The sequence below is a fragment of the Lissotriton helveticus genome, chromosome 1_1 (genome assembly GCF_964261635.1).
Source record: "Lissotriton helveticus chromosome 1_1, aLisHel1.1, whole genome shotgun sequence".
Lineage (NCBI taxonomy): Eukaryota > Metazoa > Chordata > Amphibia > Caudata > Salamandridae > Lissotriton > Lissotriton helveticus.
The window spans coordinates 1,373,634,309-1,373,658,926 of NC_136057.1; the positions used below are offsets into that span (position 1 = coordinate 1,373,634,309).

General features: G+C 44.0%; 1 protein-coding gene across 2 annotated transcripts in view; it reads left to right on the forward strand.

Annotated features, from left to right (window-relative positions):
• Positions 1–13,366, forward strand: part of BAIAP2L2 (BAR/IMD domain containing adaptor protein 2 like 2) — a 194,430-nt gene extending 181,064 nt beyond the window's left edge. For both annotated transcript variants that reach the window (XM_078683827.1, XM_078683830.1), the window contains 2 exons: positions 5,110–5,141; positions 5,978–13,366. In XM_078683827.1, coding sequence (XP_078539953.1) covers positions 5,110–5,141; positions 5,978–6,053 — 108 coding nt within the window. In that variant the 3' untranslated portion in view covers positions 6,054–13,366. The remainder of the gene's footprint in view (positions 1–5,109; positions 5,142–5,977) is intronic.
• Positions 13,367–24,618: the final 11,252 nt, after the last annotated feature.

The following is a 24,618-nucleotide window of genomic DNA, read 5'->3' on the forward strand; positions in this document are numbered from 1 at the left end:
CTGGTTTCTGCTTCTTGTATTCTCCTGAGGGGCAAGTATGTAATTTCCCTTTTCAAATACCATTACCAGCAAATTACTCTTCTTCCGCAGTGTTTCAGTTCTAATTTCCATTTCTTCCCTGTATGTTCCCCCAAGTTATCCTCTATACCGAAGAGACCCTATCAATTTCCACAGTGTCGAAATGGCATCGACAATACAGCAAATTAACCATTGCTGACTCATAGCACTATGTCACTGCACAATAGAGCTAATGCATTGTCCAAAAACTGTACTTTATGGTTATTTGCATAACCAATACACCATGTACCTTATTCACTGCTTCACACTTTTTGTTTGGCTATGGTAATTTATTTGGGGCTCACTATGCACATCTGGTTGTATTTTCATTTTGAATTATGTTCCACAAAGTGAAAGAAACTCTAATTTGGTGATTGAAACTTTAAAAGCAAGTACATTTTTCGCTGTATCAAAATACAACAGTTATTTTGCTGTATTATCCAAAACGTGTATAAAATAAGTTGCATGTTAGCTATATTGTATGCTTTGCTCAAATCTCCAAGTTTGCATGGACATTTGGGTTGCTCTTCTTATAATGAAGTGCCCCCTGTGGCAGTAGCACCCTCCCAAGATGAAAGGATTGGAATGCTTGCGATGGGCCACAAGCATCATGTTCTGTTGACCACCAGACAGGAAGATTTGGTCATCTGATTCAGAAAATCTTGGTGCACTCTGACAGCTGGCAAACCATCAGTGTGACTGTCAGGTATCTTTCAGATACCACACTGGAGCCAGGCCGAGGATCCGGCAAGTTTCAGACTCCTAGGGATAAAATCAGAAAACCTATAACCGGAGCAAGCTGTTTGGACAAGGAAGGATACAACGGGATAGATTTTTGAAAAAGGTCCTATCCACCAATGGACTTCGATTCTTTAGACACTTTCAGGTGTTCTTCCTGACCTGGGCTGATGGACACCAGTGAGGAAGGGAGGCAGAGTTTCCCTCTAATTGAGGAAAAAAAAGGATTAACCTCCATACAGGAGGTCGTCCCCTGTGCGGAGTTTAATTCCTGTGTACTAACCTGAATATTTGTTTGAACGGTCTGTGCTGTTCAGTGGATGAAATGTCATATTGACCAGGTTTTGTTACAGAAAAGTTGCGCGAACTGCTGACCGCGGCTGAATGTTGACGCCACGTCAGCTGATGATTCTATCTCTTTTTATGCTTGCTGATGCAACAATAAAAACATGTTTTTAAAAAAAAAACCTTCATACAGGAGGTTAGCTTGACTGAACTCATCTGAAATACAGCCACTAATTCACCAGTCCACGACAATAACCCATGCGTTGGGTGGAGAATACCATTCCGCTGCACATTCCTATAGGCTGACCCTGTATAATTCCCTTTGTGGAAGGCTAAACCCACTTTCCTAAAGCCATCAGCACCTTCAGCAACACAGCGCTTCGTTGAAACTTCTATGGGTGTTAGCGCCTTATTAGATGCTTCATTGATTGAAGAGCTAGGGTCACCTGCAAGGGTTCATGTATCTACAATAGGAGCCTGCACTCATGGGCTTAACCAAGACAATGTTAGAGGCACACAAAGTGCACAAAAAATGATAAACTAATACCTAGGAAAGCCTGGCCACTGATTCACAATCTCCAAGGCGACTCTGCAATGCCATTTATGAAAAAACAAAGGCCCATGGAATTTGTGACTGGCACCAAGTGCATGCACTTGGCTTCATTTTCGTCAAAAGTCAATGAAAGAAGAAACTTAGAAAAGCAAAACAGTGTTGAGCGCAACGCTTAAATTAATCCTAGGCAGTGGTAATCAGTCAAGGCTACATTCCGGTTCATATTGTCGTTGCCCACTGTTCAACTCCAGACAGACAGTAGGCATATGCAAATCACAACTTGTCCAACTCCCATAGGTACACTCCTGCTTACAAACTGCCACGCCAAGTCCCCTGCAGATGGGAACACAAATAAACCAAGAACAACACAAATAAACCAAGGCCAGTTTCAATCTAGTTAGACCACATTAGTGTGGTGCCGCTTGAGTCCAGTGTCACAATGAGCACCAAACTCACATCTAGGCGTACCTGTTACACTTACGGTGTCACTTAGACGGACAAAAAAAGAGATGGGTGGATTGTGCAAATTAATCTCAACCATTGGTCCTTAATTAACATTCTCACTATGCGACAGCAGCTGAGATTATTTCACGCATTTTATCCAGCATGGTTCCTCTTTTTTAGGTCTGGAGTTTACCCAGACCATTTGCTTTTCCCAACAAAATTCTTTAAAATTACATACATATAGGTCCAGATATAGTAGCACTAGTCGAAAATACTGGTTGCAATTTGTTACTAGTATTTTAGCGACTAATGTGGTATTATGCAAACCGACCAATGTACTAATAGGTCAGTATGCAAAATACTGATAACTAGTGGGTTGCAATTAGACTTACCTCATGAATATTAATAAGTTAGGTCGGAAAGTACGACCCACTAGGAATCGCAGCGGCGTAGCAGGGGGCAGGGGAGCGGTCTGCCCCAGGCGGCACGAGTTTTGGGGACATCGGCCTCCAACCTACCGCTCTTTCATGCGCCTGCCGCAGGCGGCAATGCAAGAAACAGCCAGCAAACCCCCCCCATGCTCTTTCATGCAGCTGCCTGGTAGCAAAAGCTGTGACTGCCGTGGGTAGCACAAGGCCTAGCTACATCACTGTGCATTTAAGGGCTTGTATATAGAGCATTTTTTTCAATTATGTTTAAATGCTGCCCGTTTTTTATAAAGGGAAACAGGATGAGTTAAACATAAAATAGTAACTTTTTTAAGAGTAGGCAGTGGTCCTTGGGACCACTGCCTACTCTTGAACTATTTTTTTTTCACATTCACAAAGGGGAAGGTGGTCCCTTGGAGATCCCTTTTCATTTGGGAATGCCTTATCCCCCTACCTTACAGTAGTTGGTACTGTATTAATGTTTTGTGACAAGATTTTGGTCATAAAACATCAATACATAGCCACATTACAGCCCTGTACAAATTACTCAGATAAATGATACAAATTGATTGCAGTGGTATAAAAAAATAATCATAAAACATAAGTTTGACTGATTCAGAGCAGAGAGAGGATTCAGTGTGGAGTTTCTTGGTCCTTTGGGGCACTGCAAAGGAGCAATAAAGTGTCCCCACCCATAGCATGACTCCACACACCTCAAACAAACAGTACATCATGGAAAATAGGGGACCCAGTGAAAAAAATATACTGACACAGTGATTGTTTCAAAATATAGATATGACAAAAATGATGCCATCAATGAGAAAGGTGGTTATTACTCTGTTTAAGGAAGATTTCTATACTTCGAAGGTAGGAACACCTTTAGTGTGAACAACAAAATGAGCACAAGCATGCAACAGTAGAAGTATTCCCAGCGTAGGTCTAAGAGGGCCAAATCCATGCCAGATTTTTAGGATATCCACATAAGATATAACTCAGCAAAACAAAAACATGGAAAGTGGTCATCTTGAAAATCTGGATCTAGCCCCCGTGGCCCAGCATTGGATGCATCTGGAATCGTACATTCGCTTGTGAGAACACAGAGGTTCTTTATTTAGGAGTATAATTTGATAAAGCCACAATGTACTTACACCATCACACTGAAAGGCCAAACATGAGAATTTCTGGAGTTCTTTGTAGGTTACAGGAAACCAGAAGTCTAGCAATAAAAAAATATTGATAAAGAGTTACTACCTGCAGCAGGAGGTCTCCCAGTCTTCTCTGTAGATCAAGAGTGAACTTTCAGGCCCTGAAATTGAGTGGGCCAGTAAATTACAATCTCTTTGTAAGCCCGTTTGCAGATGTATCAGAATCCAGAGAACTGTAGTAAGTACTACACTTATTCCCTGGTTGAATTTCAGCAGGTCAAAATTTACTGTGTGAAATACATTAGGTAAATCCCAACACATATACAATTTTGTGTTGAAATAACCAGATTTGGCATGTAATTCATAATTTCCCAGAGAAAATAAGGGATATTTACTACACCCGATAAATTCCCCATTTTATGACATTGATATTTACTGGGTGAAGAAAAATACCGACACGTTCCCGGCTCACTCATAATCAGTCCTAAGGCAGTGGGCTCAGTCTTAGGGCATTTAAACACCCAATTTCAGAGGGACAGACATAAATATTGAAAGATCCTGTATAGCATCTCGCTGGGTCCATGTAATCCGTCCAAATTTGCCACCTGGGCTCGTTAAAGACTTGTGCACCAGGTCTCTGAGTGAAGTGACTGTGTGCAATAGTTGAATACTCTAATGGGTACAACAAACAGGTCAATCCTGGGCCTTTCAGGGCTGAATAAATGTTTCAGCTCTAAATTTCACTCTTCCAGGTCTCTTGACATCACAGAAAAAAGAGGGTGAGATAGATTTTGCCTCCAACCCCCTAGAGACCAGATAAATGTCTGGAAAAAGAAAAATCAGATTAAGGCCCCGGTGATAACTGGAAACACAATGAGAGGGAGTCAACCACTAGGTGTTCAGGCTGCCATCATACATCCCTCAAACGTATTAGAGAAACATTGGGGGGAAACAGAAAGAGGAGACAATGCGAGCGAGGAAGTGCAAAGGAGGAACAGTGCAGGACAGAGAGTGAGCACTGGTTTGGGTGAGGCTGCATGCCGTGTTCTGTAGTGTTCCTAGCCTCTATGTGATGCTATATGCCAGGAGATTTGTTTTCTGCATGTGGCATCAACACAGACTCCTGGTGCCAGGATGCTTGCTTACCTTGCATGTATTGCCTAGCAATCCAAGTGCCATAATTGGTCAGTAGTACATCAGACTTTCACCACAGTTAACCCACATCTGCGATAAGCGGGTGTGTACAGTTAATCTGAGAATGTTCCCCTTCAGATATCCTTTATTTAGCATCTACTGTAATAAATGACATTTAAAGCTTTGACCAGATCTCCTGATGATATCTGACCAATTTTTGCATCTTCTGCCCCTTCGTTTGGTGTGATCCGACTGTCTGTTTTACCTAACAGGTCTGATAATGTTTCTTTCCCTAAACTCGTCTTGTTACTTTTCTTCATTACAGTTTTCGGATCACCCACGTGAGCTCTTCCCCAGGTACAGTTGTCCTACAGGTCATGGGTTGTGATTGGCGTGGGAGGATATGGTGTAATGAGCACAGGGGTAAGGATGGGGAATGAAGCATGGAGAAAGGTATATGGCAAGACTGTGCGAGGCCCATTGAGGGTTGAATGGTCATAAATTGATTAAGCAAAGATGGATGAGTGGTGGGGAGTCAGGTGGCATGAGAAACTGGCTGGGTGCATGAGGAGCATGGAAGCATTAGTGGCAACCGGACATAAAGAATATGTGGATATTGGGCATAGAAGCATGTGGGTTGAAAGGAGGAATTGGATCATGGAGGGATGAGGGGAATAGATTGTGTCAAGAATATATAAGAGCCCGGGCAAACACCAATATGATTATGTATAACCTACATCTACATTGCAGGGTACAGATTATTATTAGCTCCAGATATACTTGCCTCCATGTAACTTAGTGTTTAAGTCAACGTGGATGCAACATTATTGTCATGTGATATAAGTATATCTGATAAAGTGGCTCAGTAGGTGTGGTCCAATGGGCATGGTGGTATCGTTTTTTGAGGCATGAGGTATTGATGTGCTATGGAGAAGAAGGTGTGGATGATGTCTAGAGGATAGGGAGGCCTGACCTATTGCAAAGTATGGCAGATCGGGACCTGAAGGAGTTGATAAGTGTCATAAGGTATAAGGTAGCATTTAGGCCAGGAGGGAGAGATGACAGGAGTGACAAGGATGAGGCGTTGCCACGAGAGGTACATCAAATGTGAGAACATGGGGAGAGGAGGTCAGTGGAGGACACCTCTATTCAGTGCAAAGATTCTTATCTCCCATCTTTCTTTTCTCCTCCAGGGGCACCAACCCATTTGCCACTGTCAAACTCCGCCCAACGGTGACCAATGACCGCTCTGCGCCTTTGATTCGGTGAGTGGCGGACTCAGGGTGCTTCTCCTGGGCACCATGAAGGAGGGCATTTGTGCAAGTTCCCCTCTATCCAGGAACCTGAACTCTCTACTATCCAGGAGCTATAACATCCCATCATCCTTTTTCCCAGAATTAACCACTGTGCATGATCCAGAGGTTTCCATGCTCCACAATTCTCACATTCAGGATCCACAACTCCCAACTTTACATTACCCTGAACTTTTTATTGTCGATGATACAAAACTCTCCACTAGTGAAGATTGAGCCTGACTGCAGAGTATCTAGAACTCACAACATTTCAAACTTTCTGTCATTGAAGATGCTGAACTGTCCATCATCCAGAACTCTCTGCTGTCAAGAATCCTGAAGATTACACACACTACAATTCTAAACTGTCTGGGAACCAAAATTCAGAACTCCTCATTTTCTAGAAAACCAGAACACTCCACTTGTAAGGATATGGAAATTTCCATAATTCTAAAGATTTTTGCATCTGGTATCCTTAACAGTCCATTAAACAGAACTTGCATCTCTTCGAGGTCCTGAACTGAGCTGACCATTATCTACAAACTCTCTATCCAGGACCCCAAATTCTCCACTTTACCAGATTTTTATCTCGGGCCATCGAGGATCCACCCAATTGTTAGAAATGAATACCAAGACCCTTTTCAGACTTCAACTCAAGATTTCCTTCCTCTAAAGGATATCTTCTTCAACTACTCTCAACACCAAGATCTGGCTACGGATATTTCTCCAGCTCTTACTATTGGCCACTGTGGTCTAGGAGAAGCTTGGTGGTAAATTTGGAGCTGTGTTTTTATGGAGTTCCACTTTGATTGTAGTCAAATGCAACCTTTTCTACTTTTCATTGGACTATTTCCACTTTGTATATGTTTCTTCAGGTTTGTTCCTCTGAACATGGTAGTGCGGAAGGGTCACAATACCCCATCTTGAAAAGCGTTGGCTTAGGTGTCCATGGCTGCCCCACCCTCAGCCCTATAGACCTGCATCAAAAAATCCTCAGCTACTAAGCCCCTTCACATGAGGGGTCCTGGCTCCCCTCCTACAAAGATGCACCCCCATGTAAAAAGTAAACTAACAATGTAAATGACAACCCCTTTTTCATGTGTTACAGTAATCAGCAAAATCAACTAGTACAGTGCCAACCGAGTAAAATCACAGTTATGGATATGTGTTGTTTCTTTTCTGTTGCCTCCAGCTTTCTATTTCTCTGGAAACAAGTGGCCATTACAAGGCAATAACATAGCAAACGTATTAAAACAGATTGTGGAGTATTGCAATTTAACTACTTCTTTACCACATCTGCTGGTCAGGATCTCTGAATAGAAGTCTGTTGCCTTTCCTTTATAAGCTAAAATGCACTACCATTTGTGTCAAAGTTTGTCTTTGTCACAGTAGACGTCAACTAACCTGGGGATTTGGTATCTCTGGTTTCATTAGTATTTTCCAATTGATGCATGGTCTTCTGGCATCATGAGCCACAAGAGCAATTCCAATAGCCCTGTACATTTCCTGGGTGGGCTCCTATCCTCAGGAGCATGGCTACCAAAGATGCTGCTAGCATACAGAAATCTGTGTTCCCCAGTATCCTACGTTGATATAGTGGTGTTCTGGGGGCCATGGAGTAGTGCAGGTTTTTTCTGACTCTCATGAATAATTCTTTGCAAATTAACTAGTAAGTGAGCATCAGCAACATAGCGAATGCTAAATGAAAAGGGAGGATAATAAGTGATGGATAAATGCATGAATTACATGGCAGTCAAACAAGGTAATACAATTGAAGTACATACATGTTGTTGCTACTTTAAGAAGCAGCTGTCTTGAGCAGTTACCATTTTTTCTTAGGTTTAATTCCAAAGGCATATGGACAGAGCTGAAACTCAGTAGCTATGTCGTGATCAGCTACTCTGAGCTGCAATTTAGCAACTGTTTTACGTGAGTTGAGTTGAAAGTCAGTAGTGTTTCTGTGATTAGATTGTTTTGTGTGAGCCGTAACTCAGTAGTTGTTCCGTGATTAGCTGTTTGTGTGTGAGCTGTATCTCTGTAGCATTTTTGCGACTGGCTCTTTTTTGTGAGGTGTAACTCAGTAGCTATTTTGGAATTCGTTATTTTTTGTGAGGTTAAACTTAGTAGCTATTTTGTGATTAGGTGTTAAGTAAGTATTGTAACTCAGCAGCTATTTTGCGTGAGCTCTAACTCTTAACTCTTTTGTGATTAGCTGTTTTTTTTGTGATTAACTTATTGGTTTTAGCTGTGAATCTGAAGCTGTTTTGTAATTAGCAATTTCCCCAGAACTGTAATTCAGAAACTATATTTTTTGATCAGCTATGTTTTAGATTCCATACAGTAGCTATTCTGTGAGAACAGTAACCCATTTGTAATTGTGTAACTTAGCTCTAAGTAGATCTTCTTTGAGCTGTAACTCAATTGCTTTTTTAGTAGCCCTTTCGTTGAGCAGTAATGCAGTAGTTATTTTGTATCAGATGTTAACACTTTTATCTGAGCTGTAATTCGGTAGCTATTTGGTCTAAGTTTTAATACAGATGTTTTAAATGGGTTTCTTGAGGCTTGTTCCTCTCAATATGGCGCAGTAGAGCAGTTGTAGGGTCGTTTTAACCCTGTAATTGATATATTGCACACCACGAACAGAATCAATCTTCTGCTTTCCTTTGTCTCACCTTCCTTGGGGTTAGCATCAGTGTTGATTGGGAGCTAAAGCCAGCCGTGGAAAATGTGCTCATAGCCACCTCATAGTGTACCTAGTGAGTAACTCTGATCATCTGTAGAAGCTTTGGGAGGAGGGCCCAAGTGTCCACAAGAACATTATTTTCTTCAGTGCTACTTTGCCTGTCTGGATAGATGTTGATTTATCAGTCAATACATATTCTACTGGTGGTTTTCAGAATTCAGTAATAAGAGCCTTTCGGATAATCTAACTAAGAACTGAGGTTCACAGGAATCAATACATTTGGTTTTTGCCTTTGGCAAGTGGTTATCAAAGGCCAGAGGAAAAAATCTGCCTCAAATAGAAAAGGCTTGAGGTAGTCTCACAGTGGTTTTATGGAAATGTGTGCAGCCAAGCATGTGCAGCAGCTGTGCCCTTATTCTAGAAGTGTCAAGGACATGCTCTGCGATATCTAAGGCAGCACTGCTGCCATTAGAACACAAATCCCACGATTGGGATCTTCAAGACTGCCACATGGGCCTAGGAGCATATTTCCTCAATACAAATTTGAGTAAACTCAACAACTTCCTACCTAGCTGGGATTGTACTGGGAGCAAATTAAACGAGTCGCAATAAATGTATACCATGTGATCAAGATCCTGAATACGCTACCTTTTAAGTAGCCATAAATCCCAGAGCACTGTGGTGTAGGTTGGTTATCACAAGTGCTTAATTTGTTTAAAAAAAAAAAAAAGCAAGTGCAAGGGCTCACTGCAGCTTATTATCACACACTGCTCTGCTATTCTGCCAGTGATAGTAATGACACAACTACTAACCATCAGACTCCTACAAGTGTGACAATTCGGACAATCGCAGGCACCCTAAGCTATAAGAATGGCTTGAGCATCAGGTAATATTTGCTGTAGTCTTCTCTAAATTAGCCAGACAGTGCCAGCTTGTGGCAGGCTGTCACACGGGCTGGTATTGACAGTGAAGTACTGGCACCCAGCACCAGAAACCCCAGGCTCAAATGTAGTACTGGTTATCACACTGCCCTCTTGTATCCCATCTTACAAGCTTCGAGAAAAGATAGCTTGCAGGTTCTAGGGCACTCATGATTCTTAGTTGAAAGAAAAACACTGATAACCTTGCAAAGGATTATCAAAGGTGTTAGCGGAAAGATGAAGCCAATGAAAAGGGATTTATTCTAACTTCCCTCTGTACTGGTACTATATGTAACTGTAACAGCTGCCTGGAGTGGGGTGACATTGCTACCTCAAACAGGTCCAAGCTGCCTACACACCACAAAGACACTTAGCTACAAGAAAGTAATATGTTCTTCCCATCGGTAGAGCCATTACATTGCTAGATTGCAATACTTGTGTCATAACGTCAAAAGCTCTATGCAATAATATCATATATCTGTAATATTATCCAACTGACTGTCTGATAACAGATTGCTGTGTAATAATTTTCAGATCACTATAAAATAATCTTCACTTTCCTGTTTAGAAATATTTGTATCTTTATAATACCTATTCTACGTGTGCAACAACAAACACATCCATATGTAATCACCTTTGCATTTGTGGTAAAAACGTTCACAATAATGGCAAAGTTATGCTCATATCTTGGTGTAATAATGCTCATATTTTGGTGTTACAAAATGCACATTTAAGTGTACTAATAATCATGTCTCTCCCTTATGACATTCATAACTCCTATTTTAACATTCACAACTCTGGACAAAAGCAGTCATATAGTGGGGAAGTCGTGTTCTCACTTCATTCATAACTTTCATACTTGTGTAATAGCTTTCACATTTCTGACAATAACATTTACATTTTGCTATATGAACATCCAGGTATTGCAGTCATTACACAGACCTCTCATTGTTAAATTATTAACATTTCTGAATAATAACATTCACCTTCCTAGGTAAAATCAGTCATATCTCAGTGGAGTAACATTTTCATCTCTATGTAATAGCACTTAATCACTATGACATACCCTTGATATGGCTGTAGTAGAACACTTGAAACTGTCTGCAATAATATTAATAATTTTGTGTTACAACATTGAAGCAACTGATTGATCTTTGTTACCATCCACTTCTAAGTGTCACAACATTTACATGCCATTGTAATAGCAATCATATTTTGGGGTATTATAATAAACATCACTATCGTTGTTCATACTTGTTTAACAACATTCAAATATCTTTGTAATAACATTCATGTTTGGTTTACCATTCCCATCTCCAGGTGATAACATTCATATCTGAACATTAACCACCCTGTGTACCAACATTCACCTCTGTATGATAACATTCACATCTTGGGATAATAATACACACATTTTTTTAAGCTTCCATAGCTGTGCAATATCATCTATCTGTAACAGTGCATATCCACCAAATAATCCCTAAACTCACCATGTTTGCTTTCTAGTGTCCTTTTGTGAATTGGGATGTTTTCTGATTAGTGCAATATGCAAGTGGGTTAGGTGTGGTGGGATTGTGGTATAAACCTGTTGTAAAACAATGTAAATAAAATTAAGGTATTCTCAGGCTGTGCATTGGCATTCAGCATCTGTCAAAATGTAGCCTCAAATAAAAGAGGAGGGCACAAGGAGGCGAGGTGGGGTCCTATTTCTGTGTATAGTAGCACTGAGGAGTCCTTGTATACTTGCATAGAGCACTGGGGAGACCTTATATATGTGTCAGGAAGCACTAAGGAATCCTGCACATTTGTATAGAAGAACTGAGAAGACCTTAGGTTTATAAGCGAAACAAGGACACCATATACACAGATATTGTTTAGGTACTTTTATTATAAACCAATGCAGTGATATGGATAAATATTTTATGGCTCCCTGTGAAATATAGATTTCATCATCATAACGACAGTCCTAAAATCACTTTGCAGGGATTAACCATTATGAGAGCTACTGATATTATGCTGCATGGCGGAACAAATTATGCAGGAAGGTTATCTAGATATGCCACAAAAAAGCTAATTATCCAGTACTTTCTCTAGCAGCACTATTTTGATTCACTTTAGCTAGAAACTGTATTTTTTGTGAAAGCTGCTAGATATGCAAGTTATGTTGTAAATGAGGTATATCCATGCTTGTGCAGTACTTGATGCAGCCACAGTATTTGCATAAATCCAATGGTCTTCAACACTGTCCATTTATAAATAATTTATTCAGTAAACAAAACCTAAACATTATAAGTTGTTTTACTTTTAATTAAATATCAATTTCCTACAAAATAGTTTCTTATTTTAAATAAATAAGTTATTTAACCACATGCTTCTTTTTAAATCAAATTCTATATACCTTTCAGTAAAAAAAATCTAAATATACAATCTCATTTAATTCTCAATTTTAATTTCCATACAAGGACAACAATTCTTACATCGCTTGAAACTTCTGCCCTCCTGTCTGGGTTTGCATGTCTATAACACTACAAGTTGGGAAGGGTCCAAGGGGAAAATATATTTAACGACCACAAAGACCAGTCTACATGTAACAAAAACACAAAGACTAATAGTGGTCAGCACTAAGCAACAAAGACTGAGCAAAAAGACAGAAGCAAGAGACTATGTGTCGGAAAACTATGTGTGTGAAGACAAAGAAATTAATCCCATCAGCCCACCGAATGGCGGAGCCTCATCATCTGGGATTGTGGCAGGTCAAGGTCTAGATAAGGAGACACACCTGATGATAATGTGTGTATTTCTCCAATTCTTCGAGACCTCCAGTGATGGATCCGACCCCAAATGTTCGGTGTGGGTAAGATGGTGTGGGAAAATAGATTGCAGTGAAGAGAAAGTGTGAACAAAAATCAAAGTGCTAAATAAAATTGGCTACCATAATACAAGGGAAAACTTTATTGGGGATGAATTATGGTGTCAAGATTAAAAAGAAGTGTATGACAGTCTTAAATAATGGCTTCCCAAGCTAGATGGTGAAGTGGTCAACATGTTTCTGCCATGCAGGGGCATCTCCCCTACCAGGCTTTCGGATACAATCACTGGCTTAGATGAGCTCCTACACAACACCTCCTGGTCTCCCTCAGTAGTTCTAGGGGGAGACTTTAATACTACCTTTGAGCCCTTCGATAACGGGGAATTAGACCCAGCGGGGGAGGAAGATGAGCAGTGGGGCATCCCTTGTCTGGAAATAGCCCCAATCAAAACAAGCATTTGCAATGCAATAGGTCTTGCATTATGAAAGTTTGAGCTATTGGTCTTGTAAATGACAATATTTTTATTTATGTGTTGGTTTTGAAAATAGCTAAATTAATAGCTTTGTCATTTACAATGCCAATAGTTATAACTTTTGCAAATGTGACACCTATAGCATTTGTAATGCAACATGTTTTGTATTTACGTGACTTAGATGTATTGATATTACAAATAACGATGGCTTTTAATTTTTTAAAATAATTAATACTTAAATGAAAGTGATTCTAATTTATAATGGCAATAGCTTAAACTTTTGTAAATAACTTTTGTGAAGATTATGTTTAGTGTATTTTATTGTGATGAAAATCCAAGAACAGAAGTGAAATATTAACATCTTTTTGTGACATTTTTAATAAAGCTTGAAACATTGAGAGAACATATTTGACCCAGTTGTTGTTGAATTGTTGCACAGATTGATGCTGTGATGGCGCGGAGTGATGGTGTGGTGGCAACGAGTGATGCTGTGGCGTTCAGTGATGCTGTGGTAGCGCATAGTGATGTTGTGGTGCCCCTGAGTGATGCTGTGGAGGCCCTGAGTGATGCTGTGGAGGCCGTGAGTGATGCTGTGGAGGCCTTGAGTGATGCTGTGGTGGTGCTGAGTGGTGCTGTGGTGGTGCTGAGTGGTGCTGTGGTGGTGCTGAGTGGTGCTGTGGTGGTGCTGAGTGGTGCTGGGTGGTGCTGTGGTGGTGCTGAGTGTTGCTGTGGTGGTGCTGAGTGGTGCTGTGGTAGTGCTGTGGTGATGCTGAGTGATGCTGTGGTGGTGCTGAGTGGTGCTGTGGTGGTGCTGAGTGGTGCTGTGGTGGTGCTGAGTGATAATGTGGTGGTGCTGAGTGGTGCTGTGGTGGTGCTGAGTGGTGCTGTGGTGGTGCTGAATGATGCTGTGCTGGTGCTGAGTGGTGCTGTGGTGGTGCTGAGTGGTGCTGTGGTGGTGCTGAGTGATAATGTGGTGGTGCTGAGTGATAATGTGGTGGTGCTGAGTGATAATGTGGTGGTGCTGAGTGGTGTTGTGGTGGTGCTGAGTGGTGCTGTGGTGGTGCTGAGTGATAATGTGGTGGTGCTGAGTGATAATGTGGTGGTGCTGAGTGATAATGTGGTGGTGCTAAGTAGTGATGTGGTGGTGCTGAGTGATGTGGTGGTGCTGAGTGGTGCTGTGGTGGTGCTGAGTGATAATGTGGTGGTGCTGAGTGGTGCTGTTGTGGTGTTGAGTGATAATGTGGTGGTGCTGAGTGATAATGTGGTGGTGCTGAGTAGCGCTGTGGTGGTGCTGAGTAGCGCTGTGGTGGTGCTGAGTAGCGCTGTGGTGGTGCTGAGTGGTGCTGTGGTGGTGCTGAGTGGTGCTGTGGTGGCACTGAGTGATAATGTGGTGGTGCTGAGTGATGCTGTTGTGGTGCTGAGTGGTGCTGTGGTGGTGTTGAGTGATAATGTGGTGGTGCTGAGTGGTGCTGTGGCGGTGCAGAGTGATGCTGTGGTGGTGCTGAGTGGTGCTGTGGTGGTGCTGTGGTGGTGCAGAGTGATAATGTGGTGGTGCTGAGTGATGCTGGGGTGGCGCTGAGTGGTGCTGTGGTGGTGCTGAGTGGTGCAGTTGTGGTGCTGAGTGATGCTGTGGTGGTGCTGAGTGGTGCTGTGGTGGTGCTGTGGTGGTGCTGAGTGGTGCTGTGGTGGTGTTGAGTGATGCTGTGGTGGTGCTGAGTGATGCTGTGGTGGTGCTGAGTGATAATGTGGTGGTGCTGAGTGGTGCTGTGGTGGTGCCGAGTGATGCTGGTGTGGTGCTGAGTGATGCTGGGGTGGCGCTGAGTGATTCTGTGGTGGTGCTGAGTGGTGCAGTGTTGGTGCTGAGTGATGCTGTGGTGGTGCTGAGTGATGCTGTGGTGGTGCTGAGTGGTGCTGTGGTGGTGCTGAGTGGTGCTGTGGTGGTGCTGTGGTGGTGCTGAGTGTTGCTGTGGTGGTGCTGAGTGATGCTGTGGTGTTGCTGAGTGTTGTTGTGGTGGTGCTGAGTGATGCTGTGGTGGTGCTGAGTGATGCTGTTGTGGTGCTGTGGTGGTGCTGAGTGATAATGTGGTGGTGCTGAGTGATAATGTGGTGGTGCTGAGTGATAATGTGGTGGTGCTGAGTGGTGCTGTGGTGGTGCTGAGTGGTGCTGCTGAGTGACGTGGTGGTGCTGAGTGGTGCTGTGGTGGTGCTGGGTGGTGCTGTGGTGGTGCTGAGTGGTGCTGTGGTGGTGCTGAGTGATAATGTGGTGGTGCTGAGTGATAATGTGGTGGTGCTGAGTGATGCTGGAGTGGCGCTGAGTGGTGCTGTGGTGGTGCTGAGTTGTGCAGTTGTGGTGCTGAGTGATGCTGTGGTGGTGCTGAGTGGTGCTGTGGTGGTGCTGTGGTGGTGCTGAGTGGTGCTGTGGTGGTGTTGAGTGATGCTGTGGTGGTGCTGAGTGATGCTGTGGTGGTGCTGAGTGATAATGTGGTGGTGCTGTGGTGGTGCTGAGTGATGCTGGTGTGGTGCTGAGTGATGCTGGGGTGGCGCTGAGTGATTCTGTGGTGGTGCTGAGTGGTGCAGTGTTGGTGCTGAGTGATGCTGTTGTGGTGCTGAGTGGTGCTGTGGTGGTGCTGAGTGGTGCTGTGGTGGTGCTGTGGTGTGCTGAGTGTTGCTGTGGTGGTGCTGAGTGATGCTGTGGTGTTGCTGAGTGTTGTTGTGGTGGTGCTGAGTGATGCTGTGGTGGTGCTGAGTGATGCTGTTGTGGTGCTGTGGTGGTGCTGAGTGATAATGTGGTGGTGCTGAGTGATAATGTGGTGGTGCTGAGTGATAATGTGGTGGTGCTGAGTAGTGCTGTGGTGGTGCTGAGTGGTGCTGCTGAGACGTGGTGGTGCTGAGTGGTGCTGTGGTGGTGCTGGGTGGTGCTGTGGTGGTGCTGAGTGGTGCTGTGGTGGTGCTGAGTGATAATGTGGTGGTGCTGAGTGATAATGTGGTGGTGCTGAGTGATGCTGGGGTAGCGCTGAGTGATGATGTGGTGATGCAGAGGTCAGAAAGGCACAAAAAACGAGTCTAACAGAGGGAAGAAGGGCAGAAAAACAAGGGAAAAACTAGTCTAACAGAGGGCAGAAGGGCACAAAAAACGAGTCTAACAGGGTATAAGGGCATAAAAACAAGGGAAAAACGAGTCTAACAGAGGGCAGAAAGGCACAAAAAATAGACACACAGTACTCTCTCAGCAAACAGTGCACAGCGGGCCCACGCATGCGTGTTGCCAAGATGTGTCTCTGGAGGGTGAGCTGGGGCCGTTGGGAAATGCAGATACAGAGGAGGGGATGTCACTCTGCATGAAGCACCGTGACAGCTAAACAAATACATGGATGCATTTAACGAAAAGCCCCGGTATTATAAAGGACAGGTCATCCTTGCGGCCGATCTTAGTCCTTTCCCAATTCATTCAATCCCAGTTCAACATTCATTTGCATAAAAGATCAGTGAGCCGTATGCAGGGTGGCATGATGCGAGCAACTGGACACGCTTCAGCGGAGGCCAAACGTGAGCCAGTTTGTCAGTCTATGGCTTGCTGGACACCAAGGCAATCTGTGGCAGTCACTGAGCCCTTCACCCACGGACTACCCGGAAGTGAACAGATAGAAAAATACGGACAGTGGAAACGTGCAGATCTTTATTACTTAGTGGGGAGAGAGAAAACCCGAAGTGCACGGCGAGCTCTGGGGCCAGAGTAGGTACTGGAAGACTGCATCTTTACTTCTCTTGGGAGGTTTGGTAAATCTCGAACAGAAAGGCCTGCACGAGATATCCCACCTCGTGTTACAAGGGAGCACTTCGGCCACTAGCTAGATGTACATGCATTTTCACATGCATTTTCACTCGCCAGAACTTACAACCCAAACATCGGAGCGGTGTCCCGGGGGAGGGGGGGGGGCTGGGGTCTGTCTGGATGGCATGACAAAATGCTACAGCACTTCAGCGAGCAGTTACACAAGTCTGGGATCTTGGAAAGGGTGGGTGAAAAGCTGGTTTCGCAACTCAGTAAAGTAAAGAGCTTTGGCAGGAGTCAGGGTTTCAATTGACTTCTGTAATAAACTTAATACAACTTCCAACTGTGCCTCCTGTTTTTTTTTTTTAAGTGCAACACTATGGACGAAATTGTGAGTGTCAAGGCATGTGTACCACCAATGAATCCAACAGAAGGTCCACCGGGTCTTTGGGGAAATATCGGTGTTATATTGGGGAACTTTAAAGAGCCTACTGTTGTAGGGATAGCTAAATGGTGGCCGATAACGTGACAGCTTCTACACGAAAAGATGCTATTGGCCCAGCAGCTGAAATGAGGGCCGTACACACTACTTCAGGTCTACTTACAGGGCAACCCACTGTTCTGTGAGAAGGAACACTCAGCCGAATGGCATAAGGTAAACCCTGGTCATTGGCTTACGACAAGTGATTGTCAAGTGGAAAACTGAGGGATAAAAAGAAGACATCTCTGGAGTCTGGAAAGAGGGAAGTTGGATAAACAGCAAAGTAAGAACAAGTTCCACAAAGTTATGAACAGCGTGGTAGAATGGCGGTGCTAAAATTGAAACTGGTGACTGCGCAATTACGCTATGACATGTGGCTCGAGGCCAGCTATGCTGATCAGAAGCAAAGAGGGTAATTACGATGTGGAGAAATTCAGTGACATTGCACGAAGGTAAAATTAAACCAGCAGAGGCACAGGCTTGCAATGCAGCCACGGGGAACTCCGGAGATGGCGAGGGTGGGAAGTAAGATATTCTGCAAGCAGCTCTCACCTCAGCTAAACATGGCTCGAGGCCAGCTATGCTGATCAGAAGCAAAAAGGGTAATTACGATGTGGAGATGTGAAGCAGGAGGCGGGGGAGCGGATCCCTTTGAAGCACGGCCTTGCGGCCGTGAAAGTGAAACAGCCTGAGGCCGAGCGCACGCTGGGGGAAGCTTCAGATACCTGTGGGAGGGAGGCTGATGGCTTTGATGTGGATGCGCTTTCCGCACGAGTGCATCACACGAACTGTAGGAAATCCACGATGGTTTCAGACCTTGGTTTGGCCTCCATACTCTCGTCCTATTATCCCTTGCGGGATTAATAGGCGAGACCTAAAAATGGACAGAGGTAGCACTGCAGATGAAGGCCCTAAGCCTTGAACACGGCCTAAGGGCAGTTAATGGAAGAACAAGATCTGACAAGCAAGGGGCACACATGTTTAGCAATGGCCATCATACAAGCCGGATTGATTACATGTTAATCAGTCTAAAGATTTGGCACATCCTGCAAGATATGCTGGTGATGGACACAACAGAGAGTGACCACAACCCACTATGCACTATGCTTACATTTGAGGATTTACGGCAGCAATCTCAAAAGCCAAACATACCTCTGACAAGCGATATGCAGCACCTTAAATGGCTAGTGGTAAGCGAACGATCAGAAATATTATCAACCATCAATTCTGACTTGGAACACATCTTAAGCCAGATGTTGCCCTCTCTTCGTGCCCACCTAAAGAAATAATACTCTTACACAATACTCTATTTAATAGAATAAGTTTACACCTCCAAATTCCACGCCTAAGGCCAAGGGAAGTCAGAGACACCCACACTGGTACAATAACGAGTGCAAACAAGCATGCAGTGTTCTGGGGGGGGGGTCAATAAGATCAGGAGACCAATCCAGAGTCCAATACACAAGGAACCTCTATCAGAAGTTATAGTTTAGTTGTATCAACTTGTAACAACAACACTGTGTACATGTTTTTTTAATGTTTTTAATCCTCTTTTTTAACACATATTTTACTGCATTGATCTCTTTTAAAACTTGTGACTTATGTTTTAATGTGACCTGTTTTTATGACTTTTAACGTTGAATAAAGCTTTAGTTGATTGATTGGGTACCTAATATCTTTTTTTAGGTATCCTGTCTTGCTTTCAGGTACTCATAAAAGATATTCAAAAAGTTATTATTGTTGATGGCACACAATGCATTTAGTCCAAATTTGAGCCAAATTTAGCAAGGAGGTGCTGAGAATTTTAGATTTAATAAAGATGGCAACATGTTTATGTACAGTTTATCTAGGATAAATAAAGTCTTTTAATTCATCATGAGCAATCCATACAATAATGTTGGAACAATTTTGTGGCTGCTGCAGAAATTGTTAGGCCGATGGTGCCTTCTCTATATTTGATGGAGTGTGAATAGTAATTTTTGCCCCTTCGCTATCCAACACTTTCCCTACTGTTGCACTCTTTGGAGTGGGAATAGTAATTTTTTCCTCTCCACTATCCAACACTTTCCCTACTGTTTGTCTTACTGAAGTAGGAATATTAATTTTTACCCCTCCGCTATTCAACACTTTCCCTACTGTTGCACTCACAGAAGTTGGAATAGAAAATGTAATCATTTTGCTATCCATCATTTTCCCTACTCTTGCATTTATTGTATTGCAAAATGTAAGTTTTAATTTCTTTAAATAATTTAATGTTTTAAGTTGTTGTAGAATGTTTTTCATTTTAAATTATTTTTATATAATGTTAAAGTTTAAAAATTAAAAAAAGATAATAGTTACATATATGTATAAATTATTATGTTTGTGTGTCTATATTTTTTTAATTAAGTTTATTTGTTATATTTAGCTAAAATGTATATTCAATGTAATTTATTTTGTTAAAAATATTCATATTAAATATATTTAATTTATTTTATGTATATTTTTTAATTGATATTTTTACATTTATATTTTTTACTTCTATATTTTTTTATAAATCTTTTTATTAAGCAGCATCGACAAAATTCACCATTGTATATCACGAGCAAGGGCATTACCAATTCCGCATATTCAATCCATAACACAGTAAATCAAGTAGCATTTCACAGTACAAGACAGATCGAGGGGAATCAAGAGTCCCAGAGTCATGTAAAGAAGTCGGAGGAGTACAGATATCGCCTCTGTAATGGTTCCATGGCCCTCACACTTTACTCCATTTCACAGGGCGCCCTCTTGCAACAGAAACCGAACTCTCCTGAAACATGCACCAGTCTAGGTCTATCCCATTTTCCCATTGTAGGTGGCTGACGGGCCCCCCAGAGCTGTGCGATATTCCTTTTCGCAATCATTAGTGCCAGAGTCGCCCATTGTGTGGTTTGAGAGGTAAGATCCGAAGGTTACCAAATGTTCAGAAGGCACCTGCGGGCCTCAGGCCGTAGGTTAACATTAAATACCTCCCGTAGAGTGCAATGTAATGCTTGCCAGTAAGTCTGTATGTGCGCACAGGACCACAAAATATGTATAAATTCGCTGATCTCCCCGCACCCACGTCTGCACTCCCCACTTTCTGCTATGCGTATTCGTACCAGGCCCGGCCCTGTAATGTGGATCAGTGTAGAATTTTTAGTTGTACCAAGCGTAACCTTGCCTGGACTGCTACTTCTCTTGGGGAGGAGTCCGCCTCTTGCCAGTCTTCCTCATCCAGTTCTAAGCCATCTGTAACCCACTTCTCCTTCAATGATAGTAGTGGATCTTCCATATTATTAATCATTTTTTTGTAGATCAGGGAGATGTCTTTCTCGGGAGATGGCCATCGAGTAATTTGGGAGGCATCCGGCAGTGTGGAGTTACTGGTAACGTGGGTGAACAAGGCATGCCGTATTTGAAGATACCGGTAATATTCAGTGTCAGCCAAGCTGTACTGCTGTTATAGGGAAGTGAAGGGAAGAATAGACTCCTTACCCCAGATGTCTTTGATCTGTGAGGTTCCAATAAGGTCTCGTTTATCAAAGCCTTTGGATCGCCACAGGCTACCCAATTTCTCAGAGCTCCACTGTGGCATCACCATGGTAAGTCTGCGATCCCAACCCAGCTGTTTGTTAGCTACATGCCACACATGGACCGAATGTGCGGTCAGTCCTGTAAGAGGATACCTGCGGGGCCCGTATACAGCACCCTGCTGTATTACCCCCCTGGGAGCAGCCATCTATCCATGGCATATTCGGTGTTGTCCGGTCAACCATAGATCCCCTGAGTAATAGCTGACAAATGGGATGCCCAATAATACTTCCTAATATCTGGGAGGCTTATTCCCCCATTGTACCAATTAAGGGTTAATTTGGTGAGGGTGATTCCGGGCTTACCATCCCATAGGAGTTCTCTTTGGAGGGTCTATATGTCTTTGAAATAAGACGTGGGAACTGGGTCCATTGAGTTCTGGAGGGCGTATAGGAAGCGGGGCAGTGCCATAATCTTGAAAAGGACAGGCTTACCTAACAATGAGAGGGGTAGAGACTTCCAGTGCTTGACGTCACTTTTCAGTCCCTGCAAGGTTGGCACCACGTTACGGATGAAGCGGAGCTCCAAGCTTAGCGTGATGAAGATGCCAAGATAACGTAAGCCGTCCGATTCTATCTGTATCTGGCAGCCCCTCGGGAGAGCAGCTGGTTCTCCCCGTAGGACGTAGATCACAGACTTTGACCAGTTTATGGTAAATCCGGAGTACCTTCCAAACACCGTGAGAATGTCCAGGAGGATGATCAAGGAGGCTCTCGGGGAGGTCAGGTACAGCAGAATGTCATCCGCGTAGAGCAAAATCTTATCCTCCCAGCCCGGGGACCACTGCATCCCGCAAATCAATTGATCCCTATGGATTCATGCCGCCAGGGGCTCCAATGCTAACGCGAAGAGGAGCAGGGATAAAGGGCACCCCTGGCGCGTGCCACGGCTCAGTTGGAAAGCTGGAGACTTGCGGTTGTTCACTACAACTTGAGCCACGGAACTGGAGTACAGCAGGCGAACCTAGCTCTTAAAGTTTGGACCAAATCCCAATTTATCTAGCACAGCGAAGAGATATGGCCACTCAACCATATCGAATGCCATGGTGGCATCCAAGGATACCAATATGGCTGGTTCGAGGATAGTTGGTACTCTGCCCAGAACACCATGCAAGCGGCATAGATTGAGGGCGGTATTGCGATGTGGCATAAAGCCTGACTGGTCGGGTGCACTAGTGTATCAATAACTTTAATCAAACGCGTGGCTAATAATTTTGCAAGGATCTTGGGTTCTGCGTTCAGCAACAATATTGGTCTATAGGATGCACAGCTGGTCTTGGGTTTCCCCTCCTTATGTATGACCACGATATTTGTGACTCGTTGATCAAAGGGGAGCATCCCCTTTCCCTTGCTTTCAACAAACATCGAACGGAGGTACGGGGCTATCTTCTCCGGTCTCAATTTGTACAGTTCAATCGGAACGCCATTGGGACCTGATGCCTTTCCCGAATTCACCCCCCGTATGGCCTGTGCCACCTCATCGTTTGTGCGAGCAGACTCGAGATATTCACTATTTTCATCTGAGATGGTAGGAAGCCTGCTATCCATAAGCAAACCACTGCTGCCGGCATCTATATATTTACCAGACGTGCGGTACACCGTTTGATAGTAGTCAGCAAACTGATCAGCTATTTCCTGTGGGTCAGTTATGGGGACAGTGTCTTCACTTCGTAACTCGGGCACAAGACGGGCCACCCACTCACTACTATCCAGCCATGCAATGAGCTTCCCCGCCTTATCACCATGCTCATAGATTCTGCTCTGCGTGTCCCTATCCCTACCCAGAGCCCTGACTCTATCCTCAGCAATGCCTTTGAAGTCGTATTGTTTCAGATTAAGGAGATGTATTTTTTCTGGTGTCACCTCCTGATCTTGCTCCTCTTCTACTCTCAGTATTTCTTCTTCTGCTCGCACTAAATCTATCTGTTTTTCTTTTTTCTTCCCCGCAATCAGGGACAGGGTCTCCCCGTGAATAACTGTTTTGTAGACTTCCCATAACGTCTGAGCTGCATCAACCGTCCCCTCATTATGTTGAAAGTAGTTGTCTGTGGCTTGGTCTATTTTCTTCTGAATTTCCGGGTCGCGTAGGTACCAGGAATTAATAGGGGCTATTTTCCTGGCGCTCATTTGACCCAGGACTACCTTCATCCAGACTGGAGAGTGGTCCGGGATGCCTCTACCCAAGTGACAAACTTCTCCGATATTTAATGCCTGTGCTGCCAGGACCAGGATGTAATCAATTTGAGATAGACTATGGTGGGCGCCCGAAAAGAACGTGTATTGGGACCTGTCTGGGTTATGTAACCTCCACCTGTCTACCAGTCCCATAGAGTCGAGAAAATCCGTTAGCCACTTCTGTGCGGGTCTGAGTTCTCGCTGTGGATAGCAGTCAAGTGTTCCGAAAGCACTGCATTAAAATCCCCTCCTATCACTAGGATGCCTACGGGGAGCGATAAGAGTATGGTACCCAGGTCTTTAAATGTGTCATTCTGAAGTCCGGGGGGGAACATAAATTGAAACAAATGTGGCCCTCCTACCCTCCAACATACCCGAGACCCCGATCTACCTGCCCCTTGCATCCGACCATGTGGCCTGCACGGTGAAAGGGAACGAGTTCTTAGTTAATATGCCCACCCCTCGTGACCCGGAGGTAAAGCCTGCATGTGCCGCCAACTTGTAACCTCCCTTGTTAAGAGCCTAGCAAGAGTTCCCAATGAGATGTGTTTCCTGCAGGAGGATGACATCTGGGGCCTGTTGCCTGATGTATTGGTGGACCATGCCACATTTGACCTTGTCCCCCAGTCAATTTACATTCCAGCTGAGAACTCTAACCCCTATGTCCCACTTTGTACCCATCTATCTTAATGCTTAGAAGTCGCTCTTGCTGCTAACCCTTATTGGTGCTGTCAAAAGATGAAACTCTACGTACATTTCACGCTGTGCCCGTTCTGCATTACATTGTGTTGATGTCGACAAAACAAAAACAAACCACAAACAATAAATCTCAAAACAGATCAACCCTTCCCAACTGCCCACCTCCCTGCACCCCTGCCCTCTGGGCTCAAAACTGCCCATGATCAAACTTGCAGAGTGGCTGTCCCCCACACACACCAACTAAAGGTAATACATTGGGGTATGTGGTGCCCCCCTCCCCCACCCTCTCATAATATTGCCCCACCAACTGTCCCAAGATACGGATCGACCACTGGCCTGAATTACATTAGGCTCTTCGTGTCTGTAGAAGATGCATAGTGACTCTGGTAAAATTCCTGGCTCCCTCACGCAACCAAGCATTTACCGGACAAACCTTTAAGGCCCTGACTCCAGCTGTCTCGGACCTTCCCCTCGCCCCCATACATTACCCCCAGTCATTCGCCTCTAGTCAATCAGCGGGCCTCCAACCAGTCCACAGCCATTTCAGGCTGATCGAAGAACCAGGCTCTGCCGTCTGCTTCAACACGGAGCCTGGCTGGGAACAGCATCACGTATTTATAACCCTTCTCTCCTAGCGCCTTTTTAATCCCAAGGAAGGAACGCATCTGTCTCTGAACAATCGGAGTGAAGTCTGGAAAAATGGTGATTTCCGCGTTGTCATATGTGAGCGGAGGCTGGCATGTTCGAGGATAACGTCCCGATCTCTGAATTTCAGTGCCCTAGCGAGGATTGTGAGGGGCCCCCGTCTTCGGGCAGCCGCCCGACACTCTGCGGGCTCTCTCAATAACAAAGAACTGTCCGAGTCCCTTTGGCTGCAGGTGTTTAAGAATGGGGTCCTTCACAAAGAGGTCAGTGGCCTGCCCCTCAGATTTTT